At 36.4% G+C, this 23,970-nt stretch overlaps 1 protein-coding gene across 1 annotated transcript in view; it reads right to left on the reverse strand.

Annotated features, from left to right (window-relative positions):
* Window positions 1-848: 848 nt before the first annotated feature.
* Window positions 849-23,970, reverse strand: part of TMEM267 (transmembrane protein 267) — a 31,847-nt gene continuing 8,725 nt past the window's right edge. The window contains exons 2-3 of the mRNA XM_061187759.1: window positions 18,169-18,556; window positions 849-1,226 (exon numbers count right to left, since the gene is read on the reverse strand). Of these exons, the coding sequence (XP_061043742.1) occupies window positions 891-1,226; window positions 18,169-18,480 (648 nt within the window). The 5' untranslated portion in view covers window positions 18,481-18,556 and the 3' untranslated portion in view covers window positions 849-890. The remainder of the gene's footprint in view (window positions 1,227-18,168; window positions 18,557-23,970) is intronic.

Raw genomic sequence — 23,970 nt, forward strand, 5'->3', positions numbered from 1 at the left:
AAGGCACACAATCACCAGCATTACAAACACAAATGTGTAAGAAAATCTGAAGACAGCAGCTGGTACAAATGCTACAAAAAAACAGGTGCCTTTGGGGCACTGACTGTTATATCAAAGTATATTAAACTGTGCAAATGTAAAACTTACAGCAACTCAATTTTCCTTCTCTAATAAAGGTTAATCATTTTTAACAGAAGATCAACCTGAAAGAACAAAGGAAAAAGCCAATTTCCTAAAACTACCTTTTTGAAAAAAAAATGTTTTGTCTCTTAGTATCAGGCAAATTTTAAAAAAATGATTTAACTGGTATAATATTTTAGAATAGTATGTAAACAAATTGATAGCAACTAAAACAATTTTAATGGCACATTCAGGAGTTTACATTTGAAATGACATTATTGGTTAGGTCCTTTTTTTGTGAATTTTATGGTTATGAGTCAAGTATCAATATTTTGTTAATGTTAATTTTAAACAAATATTTTGTTAAATTTAGTTATGTTTTTCAAAACAGTTAAAACTCCAACACATGAGATTTGAGGGCAAAGATAATGAAAAAATACTACTTTGGTAGAATGTTACTACAGTCAACATATTACAATAATTATTTCCTAAAGTTATTTCTGAAACAATAACCTAGGTCTAATGTTACTGTCTTTTAAGAATATTATAACATAAGTGCATGAAAGCAGTTTCTGCCAGTAATCACAACTCACTAAAGCACTTGGCAAATTAAACTTCAGTCAGGATCAAAATATATGAAATAAAGAAATGTTAGCATTCATTATACATCTTATAATTAATATAAGTACCTAACATGTTTTTTAAATTCACTTTAATGTTGGCTGTCATTGTCTCAACCATTGGTTCTTTAAGACTGCCATATGGTTATCTCAGACATCAATATGAATTCCACGTTTTGAAGACATCACTTGGCTGGTCCCTGTGAAATACATAACAAATGAACAGATGTGAGGTAAAGATGATGTGATTATTACATAAAGCCAAAATGGCAAAGGAGAAGTTTCTCCAAATGGGCATATCCACAAGCCATGGCGAATTCCATCTCGAACATGGTGTGAGGTCCAGGATATAAATAACATCCAGGGAAGAAAGGACCATGAATCTTTGAGCTTGAAAAGGTGCATCGTAAACTTCAGGGTCAGAACCACAGCGGGTATCACAGTAGAACAGTGAAGGAAAGGTCTTCGTGGAAGAGTAATAGCAGCCTGCACAGGGAAAGCGGTAGCTAGTATCATTTCCTTCTTGGCAAACAAAATTTTATAGCTGCTTCCTAATATTGTAACCATCTGTTTTCCTGCAGGCTATTGGAAATGCAAAGGAAACATTTTCTAGGCCACCTCCTCCAAAAACACTTTGCACTAAAAATGAAATCACGATCTCAGGATCATGTGATTAATTTTTAAAAGCTTCCTATTATTTACTTAGAAAAGTCACAATACAAACAATTTATATCCTAAATGTATGGTTAGTGTAAACTTGGAGTTTTAAAGAATTGTCTGGGACCTCTAAGAGCACTGAAAAAGTCTCACAACTGAATAAAATATTCTTCAATTAAACTTTTTAAAATTGAAGTATAGTTGATTTATAATGTTATATTAGTTTCAGGTGTACAACATATATTTTTATTGATTATACTCCATTTAATGTTATTATAAAATACTGGTTATATTCCCTGTGCTGTACATTACATCCTTGTATCTTAATTATTTTATACCTAATAGTCTGTACCTCTTAATCTCCGTCCCCTATCTTGTCCCTCCCCCCACCCCATTCTTCAATTAATAAATGCACAAAAGGTGAGTATTTTTGTTGTAACCATTTATATTAGCCTTGAATACTTTCAGAATTTATTTATAACAACATTTAGAGGCAGTATATTATTTTAAACAAGTATTTGAAAGTTGAGTTAAATAAACCAATAGCATTTCTAAACCATTGTAAAAATGTAATCAATATCTAAACAAATGAAAATTTCAGGCTTAACCCCTGAATGATCCAGGAGTAAGGTTTCATTCTCACACATTCTAAAGGCTAATTTCCAACTAGATAATTTCTAATAAAAATTAAGCTGAAGATAGAGAAGATTGCCTGATTTGGAATCTCCCCACACATCTTCAAAAACACTACAGAACAATGACAAATAAAACTATACCAAGCCCCACTTAGCATAGCCAGAAGTCAGAGAATGCCCAAACTTCAATTACTCTAAAGTATTAAAATAAACACCAAGTCAGTGAGCGCTCTCTCACACTCCCCCCTCAAGCCAGGAAAAATTGCATTGAAGAAAGATGGGGGAAATCTAAGATTGATCTAAAGTTACCACTAGAAAGAGAAAGTTCAACCCAAGTGTGAAAATACTGAAAAGGAGTCCTGGTACATAAGAGCACTGACTACACAGAAAGGACTTAAAATTGGGCATGATTCAAGGCTCTGAAAGGCATTAGTTTTCCAGGAGAAGATGGTACAAAGGAAGGGAGAGGTAGCCTTTGGAGACTGGGTGGTAAAGGGAAAAAAGAAATAGTAAAGGGAAAAAAGAAGTAGTAAAGGCAAAAAGTCAGGTTCCCATTTTTAAAAAAAAAGAGGACACAACCTTCCCACCACATCAAAAAAAAAGTCATCCATTAAAGACACTGTACCTTGCAACACTGTCAAATCAGACCAACCTTAAACTGGGTATCTTGTAAAGCCACTCCTTAAACCAGTATTCTTTAATTCCCACCTACCCGCTGAACATCAAAGAGTTTATTTATTCTACATTCCTAATTCTCTTTCCCTACTCCTCCACATTTTTAGTTGTTTTATTTTTACTTTGTCAGAACACATAACATTTCTGCATTATGCCATTTTAGCCTCCACCTTTGTTTTTAAGTTATATACCCACAATATATCATGCTCCTCAATAGCAGCATGGGATGGGGGGTGGGATGGGCTACAGTAATCAGTACTTGGAGGAGAGCAATAGCCTCATGTTGAGATGATTAGCAGTTGTGCTCTGGATGTGTGGAGGGATATTGACTATTCACATTTTCATTTGTGAAGTCTATTTATATTAATAGTTGCTAAGGAAGAAACAAGAAGTTTCTGTTGCTTGCCTAATTTCTAAAATATTCATGCAAATTTTTCATTCATAGATAAATAATAAAACAAAGACATATCATAAAATTATACAAGTAAAAACAGATATCTTAAAAATAGAAGTAGCTACCCACCAGCAGTCCCTCCCATCAGGAAGCTTGCACAAGCTTCTTAGATAGCATCATCCACCAGAGGGCAGACAGCAGAAGCAAGAAGAACTACAATTCTGCAGCCTGTGGAAGGAAAGCCACATTCACAGAAAGATAGACAAAATGAAAAGGCAGAGAACTTTGTACCAGATGAAGGAACAGGATGAAACTGCAGAAAAACAACTAAATGATGTGGAGATAGGCAACCTCCCAGAAAAAGAATTCAGAATAATGATACTGAAGATGATCCAGGACCTCGGAAAAAGAATGGAGGCAAAGATTGAGAGGATGCAAGAAATGTTTAACAAAGACCTAGAAGAATTAAAGAACAAACACCTAGAAGAATTAAAGAACAAACAGAGATGAACAATACAATAACTGAAGTGAAAGATACACTAGAAGGAATCAATAGCAGCATAACTGAGGCAGAAGAACGGATAAGTGACCTGGAAGACAGAATGGTGGAATTCACTGCTGCGGAACAGAATAAAGAAAATAAGAATGAAAAGAAATGAAGACAGCCTAAGAGACCTCTGGGACAACATTAAACGCAAGAACATTCACAATATAGGGGTCCCAGAAGGAGAAGAGAGAGAGAAAGGACCCGAGAAAATATTTGAAGAGATTATTGTCAAAAACTTCCCTAATATGGGAAAGGAAATAGCCACCCAAATCCAGGAAGCACAGAGAGTCCCAGGTAGGATAAACCCAAGGAGAAACATGCCGAGACACATAGTAATCAAACTGACAAAAATTAAAGAAAAATTATTAAAAGCAACAAGGGAAAAACGACAAATAACATACAAGGGAACTCCCATAACAGCTGATTTCTCAGCAGAAACTCTACAAGCCAGAATGGAGTGGCACAATATATTTAAAGTGATGAAAGGGAAGAAACTACAACTAAGATTACTCTAACCGGCAAGGATCTCATTCAGATTTGACAGAGAAATCAAAAGCCTTACAGACAAGCAAAAGCTAAGAGAATTCAGCACCACCAAACCAGCTCTACAACAAATGCTAAAGGAACTTCTCTAAGTGGGAAACACAAGAGAAGAAAAGGACCTACAAAAACAAACCCATGACAATTAAGAAAATTGTAATAGGAACATACATATTGATAATTACCTTAAACGTAAATGGATTAAATGTTCCAACCAAAAGACACAGGCTCGCTGAATGGATACAAAAACAAGACTCATATATATGCTGTCTACAAGAGACCCACTTCAGACCTAGGGACACATTCAGACTGAAAGTGAGGGGATGGAAAAAGATATTCCATGCAAATGGAAATCAAAAGAAAGCTGAAGTAGCAATACTCATATCAGACAAAATAGACTTTAAAATAAAGAATGTTACAAGAGACAAGGAAGTACACTACATAATGATCAAGGGATCAATCCAAGAAGAAGATATAACAATTATAAATATATATGCACCCAACATAGGAGCACCTCAATACATAAGGCAACTACTAACAGCTATAAAAGAGGTAATCGACAGTAACACAATAATAGTGGGGGACTTCAACACCTCACTTACACCAATGGACAGATCATCCAGACAGAAAATAAATAAGGAAACACAAGCTTTAAATGACACAATAGACCAGATAGATTTAATTGATATTTATAGGACATTCCATCCAAAAACAGCAGATTACACTTTCTTTTCAAGTGCACATGGAACATTCTCCAGGATTGATCACATCTTGGGTCACAAATCAAGCCTCAGTATATTTAAGAAAATTGAAATCATATCAAGCATCTTTCCGACCACAACACTATGAGATTAGAAATCAATTACAGGGGAAAAAACGTAAAAAACACAAACATATGGAGGCTAAACAATAGGTTACTAAATAACCAAGAGATCACTGAAGAAATCAAAGAGGAAATCAAAAAATACCTAGAGACAAATGACAATGAAAACACGATGATCCAAAACCTATGGGGTGCAGCAAAAGCGGTTCTAAGAGGTAAGTTTATAGCAGTACAAGCCTACCTCAAGAAACAAGAAAAATCTCAGCTAAACAATCTAACCTTACACCTAAAGGAACTAGAGAAAGAAGAACAAACAAAACCCAAAGTTAGTAGAAGGAAAGAAATCATAAAGATCAGAGCAGAAATAAATGAAATAGGGCTTCTCTGGTGGCGCAGTCGTCAAGAATCCGCCTGCCAATGCAGGGGACATGGATTCGAGCCCTGGCCCGGGAAGATCCCACATGCCACGGAGCAACTAAGCCCACGCGCCACAACTACTGAGCCCACGTGCCAGAACTACTGAAGCCTGTGTGCCTACAGCCTGTGCTCTGCAACAAGAGAAGCCATAACAATGAGAAGCCCGCACACTGCAACGAAGAGTAGCCCCCGCTTACCACATCTAGAGAAAGCCCGCACTGCAACGAAGACCCACACAGCAATAAATAAATAAATAAATAAATAAATTTATATATATAAAAAAAGAAAGAAATGAAATAGAAACAAAGAAAACAATAGCAAAGATAAATAAAACTAAAAGCTGGTTCTTTGAGAAGATAAACAAAATTGACAAACCTTTAGCCAGACTCATCAAGAAAAAGAGGGAGAGGACTCAAATCAATAAAATTAGAAATGAAAAAGGAGAAGTTACAACAGACACCGCAGAAATACAAAGCATCCTAAGAGACTACTACAAGCAACTCTATGCCAATAAAATGGACAACCTGGAAGAAATGGACAAATCCTTAGAAAGGTAAAACCTTCTAAGACTGAACCAGGAAGAAATAGAAAATATGAACAGACCAATCACAAGGAATGAAATTGAAACCGTGATTAAAAATCTTCCAACAAACAACAGTCCAGGACCAGATGGCTTCACAGGTGAATTCCATCAAACATTTAGAGAAGAGCTAACACCCATCCTTCTCAAACCTTCAAAAAAATTGCAGAGGAAGGAACACACCCAAACTCATTCTATGAGGCCACCATCACCCTGATACCAAAACCAGACAAAGATACTACAAAAAAAGAAAATTACAGACCAATATCACTGATGAATATAGATGCAAAAATCCTCAGCAGAATACTAGCAAACAGAATCCAACAACACATTAAAGGATCATACACCATGATCAAGTAGGGTTTATCCCAGGAATGCAAGGATTCTTCGATATACGCAAATCAATCAATGTGATACACCACATTAACAAACTGAAGGATAAAAACCATATGATCATCTCAATAGATGCAGAAAAAGCTTCTGACAAAATTCAACACCCATTTATGATAAAAACCCTCCAGAAAGTGGGCATAGAGGGAACCTACCTCAACATAATAAAGGCCATATATGACAAACCCACAGCAAACATCATTCTCAATGGTGAAAAACTGAAACCATTTCCTCTAATATCAGGAACAAGACAAGGATGTCCACTCTTGCCACTATTATTCAACATAGTTTTGGAAGTCCTAGCCACGGCAATCAGAGAAGAAAAAGAAATAAAAGGAATACAAATTGGAAAAGAAGAAGTAAAACTGTCACTGTTTGCAGATGACATGATACTATACATAGAGAATCCTAAAGATGCCACCAGAAAACTACTAGAGCTAATCAATGAATCTGGTAAAGTTGCAGGATACAAAATTAATGCACAGAAATCTCTTGCATTCCTATACACTAACAACGAAGGATTAGAAAGAGAAATTAAGGAAACAATCCCATTCACCATTGCAACAAAAAGAATAAAATACCTAGGAATAAACCTACCTAAGGAGGTAAAAGACCTGTACTCAGAAAACTATAAGACACTGATGAAAGAAATCAAAGATGACACAAACAGATGGAGAGATATACCATGTTCTTGGATTGGAAGAATCAATATTGTGAAAATGACTATACTACCCAAAGCAATCTACAGATTCAATGCAATCCCTATCAAATTACCAATGGCATATTTTACAGAACTAGAACAAAAAAATCTTAAAATTTTTATGGAGACAGAAAAGACCCAGAATAGCCAAAGCAATCTTGAGGGAAAAAAACAGAGCTGGAGGAATCAGACTCCCTGACTTCAGACTATACTACAAAGCTACAGTAATCAAGACAATATGGTACTGGCACAAAAACAGAAATATAGATCAGTGGAACAGGATAGAAAGCCCAGAGATAAACCCATGCACCTATGGTCAACTAATCTATGACAAAGGGGGCAAGGATGTACAATGGAGAAAAGACAGTCTCTTCAATAAGTGGTGCTGGGAAAACTGGACAGTTACGTGTAAAAAAATGAAATTAGAGCACTCCCTAACACCACACACAAAAATAAACTCAAAATGGATTAGAGACCTAAATGTAACACTGGACACTATGAAACTCTTAGAGGAAAACATAGGAAGAACACTCTTTGACATAAATCACAGCAGGATCTTTTTTTATCCACCTCCTAGAGTAATGGAAATAAAACAAAAATAAACAAATGGGACCTAATGAAACTTAAAAGCTTTTGCAAAGCAAAGGAAACTACAAAGAAGACAAAAAGACAACCCTCAGAATGGGAGAAAATATTTGCAAACGAATCAATGGACAAAGGATTAATCTCCAAAATATATAAACAGCTCATGCAGCTCAATATTAAAAAAAAAAAAATCAAAAAATGTGCAGAAGACCTAAATAGACATTTCTCCAAAGAAGACACACAGATAGCCAAGAAGCACATGAATAGCTGCTCAACAGCACTAATTATTAGAGAAATGCAAATCAAAACTACAATGAGGTATCACTTCACACCGATCAGAATGGCCATCATCAGAAAATCTACAAACAATAAATGCTGGAGAGGGTGTGGAGAAAAGGGAACCCTCTTGCTCTGTTGGTGGGAATGTAAATTGATACAGCCACTATGGAGAACAGTATGGAGATTCCTTTAAAAACTAAAAATAGAACTACCATATGACCCAGCAATCCCACTACTGGGCATATACCCTGAGAAAACCATAATTCAAAAAGAGACATGTACCACAATGTTCATTGCAGCACTATTTACAATAGCCAGGACATGGAAGCAACCTAAGTGTCCATCGACAGATGAATGGATAAAGAAGATGTGGCGTATATATACAATGGAATATTACTCAGCTATAAAAAGAAATGAAATTGAGTTATTTGTAGTGGGGTGGATAGACCTAGAGTTGGTCATACAGAGTGAAGTAAGTCAGAAAGAGAAAAACAAATACCATAAGCTAACACATATATTTTGAATCTAAAAAAAAAAAAGTTCTGAAGAACCCTGGGGCAGGACAGGAATAAAGATGCAGAGATAGAGAATGGACTTGAGGACACTGGGACAGGGAACAGTAAGCTGGGAAGAAGTGAGAGAGTGGCATTGACATATATACACTACCAAATGTAAAATAGATAGCTAGTGGGAAGCAGCCGCATAGCACAGGGAGATCAGCACGGTGCTTTGTGACCACCTAGAGGGGTGGGATAGGGAGGGTGGGAGGGAGACGCAAGAGGGAGGGGATATGGGGATATGTGTATACATATAGCTGATTCACTTTGTAATACAACAGAAACTAACACAACATTGTAAAGCAATTATACTCCAATAAAGATGTTAAAAGAAAATATAAGGATCAATACATGCACTATGCTATATTTTATGTACAGTATCTCATTTAATCCTAGAAACAGCCCCATGAATTAGGGATTATTTTATAGAGGGGAAACTGGGACTTAGAGAGACTAAGTAATTTCCCCACAGTGTGCAGTTGGCAAGGGGCAGAGTTGGAATCTAATACTGGATCTGCCTGACTCTATGGCTCATATTCTTAACACTACTGCTTATCAATGAATCAGGGAATAAATACAGTATACAGCCTAAATGTTTTTAAGAATTACAATAGAAATACTTAAATTCTAGATGAATGCATTTATAAATTACACTTTTTCTTTTTTGTTTTTGTTTCTAATTGAAATACAGTTGATTTACAATGTTGTGTTAGCTTCAGGTATACAGGAAAGTGATTCAGTTATACACATATATTTATTCATTTTCAGATTATTTTCCATTATAGGTTATTATAAGATATTGAATATAGTTCCCTGTGCTATACAGTAGGTCTTTGTTGTCTATCTATTCAATATTTTCTATATAGTAGTGTGTATCTATTAATCCCAAACTCCTAATTTATCCCTTCCTCCCCCACCTTCCCCCTTTGATAACCATAAGTTGGCTTTCTATGTCTGTGAGTCTATTTCTATTTTGTAAATAAGATCATATCACTTTTTAAAGATTCCACATATAAGTGATGTCATATATTTGCCTTTCTCTGTCTGACTTCACTTAGTATGATAATCTCTAGGTCCATCCATACTGCTGCAAATGACATATTCCATTGTGTGTGTATATATATATATATATATATATATATATATATATATATATATATATATATATATATACATACATACATACATATATATATATATACATACATACATACATATATATATATATACACACACATATACATACACCGCATCTTCTTTACCCATTCTTTTGTCAATGGACATTTAGGTTGCTTCCATGTCTTGGCTATTGTAAATACCGCTACTATGAACATTGAGGTGCATATATCTTTTCAAATTAGAGTTTTCATCTTTTCTGGATATATGCCCAGGAGTGGGATTGCAGGATCATGTGGTAACTCTATTTTTAGTTTTTAATGGAATCTTCATACTGTTCTCCATAGTGGCTACACAATTTACATTCTCACCAACAGTGTATGAGGGTTCCCTTTTCTCCACATCATCGTCAACATTTTTTATTTGTAATCTTTTTCATGATATTCTAACAGGTGTGAGGTGATATCTCACTGTGGTTTTGATTTGCATTTCCCTGATGGTTAGCAATGTTGAGCATCTTTTTGTGTGCCTGTTGGCCATCTGCATTTCCCCTTTTGAAAAGTCTATTCAGTTCTTCTGCTTATTTTTTGATTGGGTTGTTTGTTTTTTTGATATTGAGCTATATGAGCTATTTGTACATTTTGGAAATTAATCTCTTGTCAGTTGCATCGTTTGCAAATATTTTCTTATTCCATAGGTTGTTTTTTTCATTTTGTTTACAATTTCCTTTGCTGTGTGAAAGTTTTTAAGTTTAATTAGGTCCAATTTGTTTATTTTTGCTTTTATTTCCACTACTCTAGGAGACAGATCCAAAAAAATATTGGCGTGATTTAATATCAAAGAGTGTTCTGCCTATGTTTTCCTCTAGGAGTTTTATAGTATTTGGTCTTATATTTAGGTCTTTAATCCATTTTGGGTTTATTTTTGTATATGGTGTTAGAAAATGTTCTAATTTCATTCTTTCACATGTAGCTGTCAAGTTTTCCCAGCACCACTTACTGAAAAGACTGCCTTTTCTCCATTGTATATTCTTGCCTCCTTTGTGGTAGATTAATTGACCATAAGTGCATGGGTTTATTTCTGGGCTTGCTATCCTGTTCCATTGATCTATGTGTCTGTTTTTGTGTCAGTACCATACTGTTTTGATTACTGTAGCTTTGTAGTATAGGCCGAAGTCATGGAGCCTGATGCCTCCAGCTCTGTTCTTCTTTCTCAAGACTGTCTTGGCTAATCGGGGTCTTTTGTGTTTCCAGACAAATTTTAAAATTATTTGTTCTAGTTATGTGAAAAATGCCATTGGTATTTTATAGGGATTGCATTGAATCTGTAGATTGCCTTGGATAGTATGGTCATTTTAACAATATTGATTTTGTAATCCAAGAACATGGCATATCTTTCCATCTGTTTGTGTCATCTTCAATTTATTTCATCAGGGTCTTATAATTTTCTGAGTACAAGTCTTTTGCCTCTTTAGATAGGTATATTCCTAGGTATTTTATTCTTTTTGATGTGATGGTAAATGAAATTGTTTCTTTTATTTCTCTTTTTTATATTTCATTGTTAGTGTATAGAAATGCAACAGATTTCTGTATATTAATTTTGTATCCTGAAACTTTACTGAATTCATTGACAAGCTTTAGTAGTTTTCTGGTGGCATGTTTAGGAATTTCTATGTATAGTATCATGTTATCTGCAAACACTGACAGTTTTACTTCTTTCCAAGTTGGATTCCTTTTATTTCCTTTTCTTCTCTGATTGCTGTGGTTAGGATTTCCAAAACTATGTTGAATAAAAGTAGCAAGAGTGGACATCCTTGTCTTGTTCCTGATCTTAAAGGAAATGCTTTCAGCTTTTCAGCATTGACTATGATGTTAGCTGTGGGTTTGTCATATATGGTCTTTATTATGTTGAGGTATGTTCCCTCTATGCCCACTTTCTGGAGAATTTTTTTATAATATATAGATATAGAATTTTATCAAAATCTTATTCTGCATCTATTGAGATGATCATATGGTTTTTATTTTTCAGTTTGTTAATATGGTGTATCATACTGATTGATTTGTGGATATTGAAAAATCATTGCATCCCTATGATAAATCCACTTGATCATGGTGTATGGTCCTTCTAATGTATTGTTGGAGTCAGTTTGCTAGTATTTTGTTGAGGATTTTTGCATCTATGTTCATCAGTGATACTGGCCTGTAATTTTCTTTTTTTGTGGTATCTTTGTCTGGTTTTGGTATCAGGGTGACGGTGGCCTCATAGAATGAGTTTGGAAGTATTCTTTCCTCTGCAATTTTTTGGAACAGTTTCAGAAGGATAGGTGTTAACTTTTCTCTAATTGTTTGGTAGAATTAACCTGTGAAGCCAACCAATCCTGGACTTTTGTTTGTTAGGATTTTTTTTTTTTTAATTAATTAATTTATTTTGGCTGCGCCGGGTCATAGTTGCGGCACACGGGATCTTCACTGCGGCGTGCAGGATTTAGTTGCAGGATTAGTTGCGGCATGCGGGATCTTTTAGTTGCGGCATGCAGGCTTGGGCTTCTTAGTTGTGGCATGCAGCCTTCTTAGTTGTGGCATGCGGCCTTCTTAGTTGCGGCATGCGGACTCTTAGTTGCAGCATGCAGACTTAGTTGCAGCATGTGAACTTTTAGTTGCGGCATGCATGTGGGATCTAGTTCCCCGACTAGGGATCGAACCCGGGCCCCCTGCATTGGGAGCGTGGAGATTTATCCACTGGACCACCAGGGAAGTCCCTTGTTGGGAGTTTTTAAATTACTGATTCAATTTCAGTACTGGTAATTGGCCTGTTCATATTTTCTGTTTCTTCCTGGTTCAGTTTTGGGAGACTGTACCTTTCCAAGAATTTGTCCATCTCTTAGAGGTTGTCCATTTTATTTGCATATAATTCCTCATAGTAGTCTTTTATGATCCTTTGTATTTCTGTGGTGTCGGTTGTAACTTCTCATTTTTCATTTCTAATTTTATTGATTTCGGCCCTCTCTCTTTTTTTCTTGATGAGTCTGGCTAAAGGTTTATCAATTTTGTTTACCTTTTCAAAGAACCAGCTTTTGGTTTCATTGATCATTTCTATTGTTTTCTTCATGTCTATTTCACTGATTTCTGCTGTGATCTTTATGATTTCTTTCCTTCTACTAACTTTGGGTTTTGTTTTTTCTTCTTTCTCTAGTTCCTTTAGGTGTAAAGTTAGGTTATTTATTTGAGATTTTTCTTGTTTCCGAAGGTAAGCTTTTATCACTATAAACATCCCTCTTAAAACTGTTTTACTGCATCCCATAAGTTTTGGCTCATCATGTTTTTGTTATCATTTGTTTCTAGGTATTTTTTGATTTCCTCTGATTTCTTCAGTGATTCATTGGTTGTTTAGTAGCATACTGTTTAGCCTCCACATGTTTGTGTTTCTTGCAGTTTTTTTCCTTGTAGTTGATTTCTAGTCTCACAGTGTTGTGGCTGGAAAAGATGCTTGATATGATTTCAGTTTTCTTAAATTTACCGAGCCTTGTTTTGTGGCCTAGCATGTGATCTGTCCTGGAGAATGTTCCAACTTGAAAAGAATGTGTATTCTGCTGCTTTCGGATGGAATGCTCTCTATATGTCAATTAAGTTCATTTGGTCTAACGTGTTATTTAAGGCTTGTGCTTCCTTATTGATTTCTGTCTGGATGATTTGTCCATTGATGTAAGTGGGGTGTTAAAGTCCCCTACTATTATTGTGTTATTGTTGATTTCTCCTTTTGTAGCTGTTAATATTTGCCTTACACATTGAGGTGCTTCTAAGTTGGGTGCATATATTTACAATTGTTATATCTTCTTCTTGGATTCATCCCTTGATCATTGTGTAGTGTCCTTCTTCGTCTCTGGTAACAGTCTTTATTTTAACGTCTATTTTGTTTGATATAAGTATTGCTATTCTGGTTTTCTTTTGACTTCTATTTGCATGGAATACCCTTTTCTATACTCTTGCTTTCAGTCTGTATGTGTCTCTGGATCTGAAGTGAGTCACTTGTAGGCAGAATGTATACGGGTCTTATTTTTGTATCCATTCAGCCACTCTATGTCTTTTGTTTGGAGCATTTAGCCCATTTACATTTAAGGTAATTATCCATATGTATGTTCTTATTCTCATTTCGTTAATTGTTTTGGATTTGTTTTTGTATGTGTTTTCCCCCCTTTCTTCTTTTGTTCTCTTGTGATTTGATGACTATCTTTGGTGTTATGTTTGGATTCCTTTTTCTTTTTGTGTGTATATCTATTAGAGATTTTTGGTTTGCAATTACCATGAGGTTTTTGTAACAGAGTGTCTCTCTCTCTCTCTCTCTATATATATATATGTGTATATATATGATTGTTTTAAGTTGTTGATCTCTTAATTTCAAATGCATTTTAGATACCCTGCATTTGTACTCTCCTGCCCTCACGATTACTGTTTTTGATGTCATATTTTACATCTAATTGTTCTGTGTATCTCTTAACCGCTTATTGTGGATACAGATGATTTTTACTACTTTTGTCTTTTAATCTCCCTACTAGCTTTCTGTTTGATTTCCCACCTTTACTGCAGGTTTGCCTTTACCATGAGTTTTTCCTTTCATAATTTTCTTGTTGCTAGTTGCAGACTTTTCTTTTTGGCCTAGAGAATTTCCTTTAACATTTATTGTAAAGCTGGGTTTGTGGTGCTGAATTCTTTTAGCTTTTGCTTGTCTATAAAGCTTTTGCTTTCTCCCTGAAATCTGAACAAGAGCCTTGCTGGGTGGCGTGTTCTTGGTTGCAGGTTCTCCCCGTTCATCACTTTAAATATATCCTGCCACTCCCTTCTGGCCTGCAGAGTTTCTGCTGAAAAATCAGCTGATAGCCTTATGGGAGTTCCCGTGTATGTTATTTGTTGCTTTTCCCTTGCTACTTTTAATAGTCTCTCTTTAATTTTTGTCATTTTGATTACAGCGTGTCTTGGTGTCTTCCTCTTTGGGTTAATCCTGCATGGGACTCTGCAATTCCTGGACTTGGGTCACTATTTCTTTTCCCACATTAGGGAAGTTTTCAGCTGTTATCTCGTCAGTATTTTCTCAGGCCCTTTGTCTCTCTCTTCTCCTTCTGGGACCACTACAATGTGAATATTAGTGCATTTGATGTTGTCCCAGAGGTCTCTTAAACTGTCCTTATTTCTTTTCATTCTTTTTTTCTGTTCAGCAGCAGTGATTTCCACTACTCTGTCTTTCAGCTCACTGATCCATTCTTCTGTATTGTTTAGTCTACTATTGATCCCTTCTAGTGCATTTTTCATTTCAGTTATTGTATTCTTCATTTCTGTTTGGTTTTTCTTTATATTTTCTAACTAACTCTACTTTTCACTCTGTGCATCCATTCTCCTCCTGAGTTCTTTGATCATCTTTACGATCATTACTCTGAACTTTCTCAGGTAGATAGCCTACTCTACTTCACTTAGTTCTTCTGGGTTTTTATCTTGTTCTTTCGTCTGAAACATATTCCTCTGCTGCTTCATTCTGTCACAGGTTGCTACTTGTATTTTTGTATATGTGGTAGGTTAGTTACATTTCTCAACTTTGGAGAAGTAGCCTTTTGTAGGAGACATCCTATGCATCCCAGCAGTGCACTCCCCTCTCATCACCCAAGCTATATGGTCTAGGGGTCCCCCTAAGAGGGCTGTGTGGGTCCTTCTTTTGTGTTGGGCTATGTGGGTGGCCTGGTAGGCTTGGTTGGCTCTTAGTCCAGTTGGTTGCCAGGCCCTGCCTTGTGTGGATGCTGCTGGCTGCTGTTTAGTGGGGCCTGGTCATGGGGCAGCTGGTTGCAGAACTCTATGGGGCCCCATGGCTAGTGTTGGCTTACTGGTGAGCGGAGTCAGGGTCCCGAAGACTCTGGGGCTATGCCTACCCACTGGCAGGTGAAGCTAGATCCTGGGGTTAGTGCTGGACTACTGGCAGGCAGAGCTCGTTCCTGGTCTGACTGCAGGGCCCAGGGATCCCAAAGCTCGTTTCATATCATTGGCTGGCGGGGGGTGGGGGGCAGTTCCTGACAGAGTTGGGTATAGTGTGTGGAGTGTCCTAAAGATTGCGTTGTTGTGCTAGTGGGCAGGGCCAGGGCCCAGCTTGTCCCAGGGTCAGGTCTGGCTTGCTGTTGGCAGGGTTGGCCTGCAGGTTGCAGGACTGTATTTTTCTGCTGCTGGCGTCTGCCCCCTGGTGGGTGAGGCTAGTCTAGAGACTAGTATAGGCTTCCTGGTGGGAAGGGCTGGTGCCTGCCCACTGGTGGGTAGAGGTGGGTCTTGGCCTTCTGGTGGGAAGGCCATGTCTAGGGGTGTGTCTGGGCTCAGAAGTCTTTAGGCAGACTTTCTGCTAATGGGTGGGGCTATTCCCCACCCAGTTAGTTGTTTGGCCTGAGGCATCACTGGCGCCTACAGGCTGTTGGGTGGGGCCAGGTTTTGGCACTAATGAGCTAAGATGGCAGCCCCCAGCAGCAGTATTTACGCATTTGGATATTTCCCAATATCTCTGCCACCAATGTCTATGTTCCCAGGTTGAGCCATAGCTACCCCATCTCTCCAGGAGACTCTCCAAGACCAGCAAGTAGGTCTGGCCCACGCTCCTATCAAATTAACGTTTTTGCTCTGGGTCCCAGTGCACATGGGATTTTGTGTGCGCCCTTTAAGCATGAAGTCTCTTTCCTCCAGTCTTGTGAGGCTCCTGCAATTAAACCCTGCTGGCATCAAAGCCAAATGCTCTGGGGGCTTGTCTTTCCGGTGCCAGACCTCCAGGCTGGGAAGCCTGCCGTGGGGTTCAGAACTCTTACTCCTGTGGGAGAACCTCTGCAGTATAACTCTTCTCCAGTTTGTGGGTCACCCACCCAGGGGGTATGGGATTTGATTGTATCACGAGTCTGCCCCTCCTGCCTATCTCATTGTGGTTCCTTCTGTATGTCTTTAGCTGTAGAAGATCTTTTCTGGTAAGTTCCAGTCTTTTTCACTGATGGTTGTTCTGCAGATAGTTGTGATTTTGGTGTGCTCGTGAGAGGAGGTGAGCTCAGGGCCTTTCTACTCCACCATCTTGGCAGCTCTCCTAAATCACACTTTTTACCATCTCTACTAACATTTATTGTTAACTATTTGCCAGGGTGTGTCACTTAACATACTCATTTAATCCTCACAACAACCCTATGAGGGAAGTAACATTACGATCCACATTTTAGAGATGACAAAATTGAGACTTAAGGAAGAAAAGTGCTCTGATGAGACCATATACTAGGATTTAAACTCTGGTCTTCTGATTCCAATCTTAAACAGCAATGTTATGCTGCCTCCACTTATAGCAAAAAAAAAAAAAAAAAAAAAAGTTAAAATTTGTCTTTAATCAGGAATTACTGATTCCTTACTGATTAAATTTCTAAGTAAGTGAGACAACCTCTGAGAAGTACCTGGTGCGGGACTTGACACATACTAGGAAGAACAAAAGACCATTTCTTATTCATTCAACACATGTTTACTGAACACCTACTAGGTAAGCCAGACAGTGTTCTAGCCAGTGGTGAACAAAGCTAAGTCCTTGCTCTACAAGTCTGTATTTCTTTCCAGAAGTGCTTATAGATCATAACTACACAAACAGTAGGTAAATCTGTTGACACTTAGAAAATATTATCTGAACTGCCATTTTAGGCTTAGTGCATTTTCAATGCTAATAGGTCACTGTATAAGCTATACCCCTAAAGGCTCAATGAAATTCCTCAATTTCTCCACCAGGGACTGTGTTCTGATCAGCCTGCTGAAATGCACACCTTGGCCTCAAGAGGGACTTGAGGAATGAATGAATCCATTACAGTCATTCCCCAGGCCTAGGAATCATCTTAAAGCTATTCAGCTGTTATGGAGCACATAGGAGCTTCATATTAACTGTAAAATATGAAGAAAAGGGGAAAATTTTAAGTGTGGTCCTAAAGAAAGAACCCTGATACAAAAAGGACTAGGATGGCCTTGAGAATGACCCCCATTACTTTAAGGCAGTTAGCTAATCTTTCCTTCAAGACTTGGGTAACGGATAAACAACAATATCCTACTATATAGCACAGGGAACTCTATTCAATATCCTATGATAAACCATAATGGAAAAAAATATTTAAAAAAAGAATGTATATATATGTATAACTGAACCACTTTGCTGTACAGCAGAAATTAACACAACATTGTAAATTAATTATACTTCAATTAAAAAAAAAAAAAAAAACGTGGCTAAACACATCCTCTGTAAAGCCAGAATGGAACTCCTTACAATTAGTGAGCCCTTGCTCTGGGTGCATCCACGGCACTTTGTGATGCCATATAATGTGGTCAGCAACATGTCTGTGCCCTAGGGAAGTACTCGGTGCTCAAAAAAGTTGGAAGAATGGGCTTTCCTCTTTTAAAATAAGGCTAATCTTCTCTAGCTCTAAATAGAATGATGCTGTGAAGATAAATAAAATGATGTTAAAAAAAATGAAAGACCAGAAAAATTAAACATATAGGTTTCTTACCTTTAAAGATAGGGATCCAGCTAGAAAAAAGTGGTCTATATCAATAACAGAGGCTAAAAATCCAGCTAAAATGATTTCTCCAATGTCAGTCTTCTTCTTGATTCCAATGACTATTGCCCATGACCACATGCCAATCATGCAATGTACTGAATTATCTGAGAGTGCACGAAGCCAGTCATTTTGTTGAATTATGGAAAACTGAAGAAGTCTGTCAGCTACTAGGCAGAAAATGCCCAGACCAAGGCTGGAAATAAGAGATTCAGTGCTACAAGACTGGAGTAAAGCATGGGTCTTCTCAGTCTCAGATGCCATCACAAACGGTATGTCAGTATATGCTAAAAGCCATCAGGAAACAAACAGCTTATTCTTGTTTACATTCCCAGTCACCCTAAAATAGAAAGCAGAGAAAATGAAGATTATGGGCTGCCATATAATATATAAACAAAACAATATTGAGAATAATTTTACAAGTATAAAACCAAGTTGTAAAAACTGGTATTTCTTTTTTTCTTTAACTGTTATCAGTAATTTCATTTTACTTTTTCCAGCTTTATTGAGATATAACTGGTACATAGCACTGTGTAAGTTTATGTTACACAACATGATGATTTGATATACATATGTATTGTGAAATGATCACCACAATAAGGTTAGTTAACACATTCATGACTTTACATGGTTACCTTTGTGTGAGTGTAATGAGAACATTTACGATATACTCTCTTAGCAACTTTCAAATATTAAAAGAAATGGTATTTCTTACATTTATATATAATATGCCATGTGGCCCAAAGAGAACAGATTAGCTTTGTAGGAACAACAGTTTAGATGGTAGCATGTACCAAGGGAAATTTAAGAAAGCCCACTGACTAATCTACTACTTTGAGGTCATCAAATAGCTTTCTTTCAGCAATGTGTACTACACAGTAGTGGGGATCCATTGTGTCTGTGTACCCAGAAACTGCTTTCCATACTTTTTATGATAACAGCATCCACTTCCTTTGGGAAAACTGCTCATCAAAATACCCAAACTCTGGAGCTGACCAATTAGAATTCCCTGTCTCCCTTTCTAATAGTAGTGATTAACAAGCAATTACTAATAAGTAATAATTTTATAGTAGTGATTAGTAGTGATTACTCTGCTTATGAAGGTGACCCCAGCTGGGCCAATCAGACTCCTTTCCAGAATTTTTCCTAGTGGAGCTGATTGGGAAAGTTCTTTTTCTTCTTACAGACCATGGACTCCACTACATGGAACAGCCTAGGAAAAAAGAATCATAAGGACCTCAAGTCCTCAGGTCCAATCTCTAAGGTTCTCAGAGCTGCCCTGGTTCCTGCAGCTCACCTTTCACCTTCTATGAGCTACCTCAGGATTTTCCCAATAAGTCCCCTTTTCCTTTCTGTTACCTCTAACCAAAGAACCTTAACTGACATAAAAAGGCAATCATAATTCTGAGTGCTTACCTGGCATAGAATATTGAAATCACTTATCTAGTTAAAGTTATCAACATTGTGTGATACCTGAAGTTTTTGTATTGTTTTGTTTTAGTTCTGAGATTTAAAGAATAACTAAATGATTTATTGAGAATGATTCAACCTCCATTCTGTAATAAAAACTATACATAGCTCATTGTATATATTCTAAAATTTATAGGGAAATGCAGAAGACCTAGAATAGGAAAACACCTTTAAAAAAGAAGAACTAAGTTGAAGGACGTACACCATCTGATTTCAAGTCTTATTATAAAGCTACAGTAATGAAGAATGTGGTATCATTATGAAGATGGACAAATATACCAATGCAACAGAATAGAGAGTGGGATCACAAATAGATCCACACATAATGGTCAATTGATTATTTGACAAACATGCAAAGGAGAGTCAATGGAGAAAAGATATTCCTTTCAACAAATGGTGCTGGAACAATTGGATAACCATACGCAAAAGTAATGAACCTCAATCCATACCTTCCTCCCTATACAAAAATTAACTCAAAATGGATCACAGACCTAAAAGTAAAACAAAACTGTAAAACTTCTGGAAGAAAACACAGGAGAATATTTTTGTCCTTGGGTTATACAAAGAGTTCTTAGTGTCAGTATCAAAAGCTCCATCTGTTTTAAAAAGTTGATATATTGAACTTCATCAAAGTTTAGAACTTCTGCTCCTTGAAATACAATGTTAAGAGAATGAAAAGACAAGACACAGACTGGGAGAAAATATTTGCGTATCTCATATTTGATAAAGGATTTGTACACAGAACAAAGAATTCTCAAAACATGATAACAGAAAAACAGACTGATACAAAGATGGGTGAAAGATCTGAAAAGGTACTTTACAAAGATGATATACAGGTGGTCAAGAAGCACATGAAATATGTTCAACATCATTCATTATTAGGGAAATGGAAACTAAAACCACAATGAGATTCCAAACATAACTATTAGACCTGCTAAAATTTAAGACTGACCATTCCAAATGTTGACAAGATATGGAGCAACCAGAACTCTCATACACTGCTGGTGGAAATGTAAAATGATACAACAACTTTCCAGTTTCTGAAAAAGTTGAACATACTCCTACCATATGACTCAGTCATTCCATTCCTAGGTATTTACCTATGAGAAATGAGAGCAAACATCTGCACAAAGACTTGCACATCAAAGACTTGCACATCAATGCTCATAGCAGCTTTCTTTACATTAGCTCCAAACTGGAAACAACCCAACTGGATAAACAAAATGTGGAAAAAAAGAAATAAAAAGAAACCAAAATGTGAATCATACAAAAACATGAATGAACCTTAAAATAACACTAAACCAGACCAAAAAAAAAAAGATTACATAGTCAAAACCCATAGAACTGTATAACACAAAGAATGAACCCCAATGTAAACTATGGACTTTAGTCAATAATAATGTATCAATATTGGTTCATTAATTGTAACAAATGTGCCACACTCATGCAAAAAGTTAATAGGGAGAAATGTGTGCAGAGGTAGAAGGAATATATGGGAACACTCTCTACTCTGCTCCATTTTTCCATAAACCTAAAACTGCTATATTAAAAAAAAAAAGTCTATTTTTAAAAAGTAAATAATTGAAGCAAGTATGTGAAAATGTTATAATTGTTAAATTTAGGTAATGGATATACTTTAGTTCATTATACTCCTTTTATGTTTGAAATTTTCATTTAGAAATATTTTTTTAAAAGAGTACGTAGTATGATTCCATTTATATAAAATTCTAGAAAATACAAACTAATCTAAGTGACAGAAAGCAGATCAGTGGTTGCATGGAGACTGGAGGGGCAGGAAGGATTAAAAAGGAGCATAAGGAAACTGGAGGGACAGATACGTTCATTATCTTGATTGTGGTAACAGTTTCACGGTTCATAGTCTCATACCCACATCAAAACATATCAAATCGCACATTTTAAATATGTACAGTTTATTACATGTCAATTATACTCTAATAAAGATGTTAAAAAGTTAGGGAAAATATTTTATTGTCAGTAACAGCCTTTCATGTAAAAGGAGCAATCTGAAAATAAGAAAGAGATTATGGGGATAAAAAACCTGATGGCCCAAAAAAAAGTCAATAGAAGCAATGCATAGTAAAATGAATGCTTCAAAAAACACAATTAGTGAGTAAAAATACTTTCAAAGAATTTTCCCAAAGCTTGAGGGAGAAAAAAAGGACAAAGAGTTGGGCATTGAAAGAAAAAACAAATTCAAAAAATAAAGAGAAAATCCTTAAGAGTTTCCAAGTCCAAAAACAACACCATCATCAACAACAATGGTTATCTGCAAAAGAAAGAGAATGTGATTAACACCAACAACAAATATTGTGGGACAGCAATTACAGAGCTCTGGGAGAACAGGATTCTGACAATAGGGTTCTAAACAACTAAATTATGGCCCCTATGTGACAACTGCAAATTTTAAGATTTTTGCCTTAGAAATTATAACACATTTACATATGATTTCTGGGGAAAAAATAAGGAGCAGCACTTCTAAATTTCTAGGGGAAGAGGAGAGGGATACAGAAAACTTGCTCAATATAGCAAAACAGAAAAGGAAAAAAATGAAGAAGAAAATTTTACTCCCACTCCCACCCACCAAAAAAATAAAAAAGGAAACAAACACATCAAACACAAATACTATAATATATGTGAATGTATTAAATTTCTCTATAAAGAGACAGATTGGAACAGAAGTAAACATCTCCCAAGTTACTGTTCATAAGAAAACATCTCAAACAAAAAGTCTCAGCAATATAGAAAATAAAGAGATGAGAAAATACATATCTAGAAAACACAAACAAAATTAAGCAGCTGTGGTAATACTACCATCAAACACAATTTATGGCAAAAGACTTAGTGGAATCAAAAGGGATAAAATATTCAAGTCATAGTAAAGTTATATAAGAAGATGCTTACTGTAGTTTTGATTTGCATTTCTCTAATAATTAGTGATGTTGAGCATCTTTTCATGTGCTTCTTGGCCGTCTGTATGTCTTCTTTGGAGAAATGTCTATTTAGGTCTTCTGCCCATTTTTGGATTGGGGTGTTTGTTTCTTTAATATTGAGCTGAATGAGCTGTTTATATATTTTGGAGATTAATCCTTTGTCCATTGATTCATTTGCAAATATTTTCTCCCATTCTGAGGGTTGTCTTTTCGTCTTGTTTATGGTTTCCTTTGCTGTGCAAAAGCTTTGAAGTTTCATTAGGTCCCATTTGTTTATTTTTGTTTTTATTTCCATTACTCTAGGAGGTGGATCAAAAAAGATCTTGCTGTGATTTATGTCAAAGAGTGTTCTTCCTATGTTTTCCTCTAAGAGTTTTATAGTGTCCAGTCTTACATTTAAGTCTGTAATCCATTTTGAGTTTATTTTTGTGTATGGTGTTAGGGAGTATTCTAATTTCATTCTTTTACATGTAGCTGTCCAGTTTTCCCAGCACCACTTATTGAAGAGACTGTCTTTTCTCCATCGTATATCTTTGCCTCCTTTGTCATAGATTAGTTGACCATAGGTGCGTGGGTTTATCTCTGGGCTTTCTATCTTGTTCCATTGATCTATGTTTCTGTTTTTGTGCCAGTACCATATCGTCTTGATTACTGTAGCTTTGTAGTATAGTCTGAAGTCAGGGAGTCTGATTCCTCCAGCTCCGTTTTTTTCCCTCAAGACTGCTTTGGCTATTCGGGGTCTTTTGTGTCTCCATACAAATTTTAAGATGATTTTTTCTAGCTCCGTAAAAAATGCCATTGGTAATTTGATAGGGATTGCATTGAATCTGTAGATTGCTTTGGGTAGTATAGTCATTTTCACAATGTTGATTCTTCCAATCCAAGAACATGGTATATCTCTCCATCTGTTGGTATCATCTTTAATTTCTTTCATCAGTGTCTTATAGTTTTCTGCATACAGGTCTTTTGTCTCCCTAGGTAGGTTTATTCCTAGGTATTTTATTCTTTTTGTTGCAATGGTAAATGGGAGTGTTTCCATAATTTCTCTTTCAGATTTTTCATCATTAGTGTATAGGACTACAATGAGGTATCACCTCACACCAATTAGAATGGGCATCATCAGAAAATCTACAAACAACAAATGCTGGAGAGGGTGTGGAGAAAAGGGAACCCTCTTGCACTGTTGGTGGGAATGTAAATTGATACAGCCACTATGGAGGTTCCTTAAAAAACTAAAAATAGAATTACCATATGACCCAGCAATCCCACTACTGGGCATATACCCAGAGAAAACCGTAATTCAAAAAGACACATGCACCCGAATGTTCATTGC

Source organism: Eubalaena glacialis, chromosome 4, assembly GCF_028564815.1.
Source record: "Eubalaena glacialis isolate mEubGla1 chromosome 4, mEubGla1.1.hap2.+ XY, whole genome shotgun sequence".
NCBI lineage: Eukaryota > Metazoa > Chordata > Mammalia > Artiodactyla > Balaenidae > Eubalaena > Eubalaena glacialis.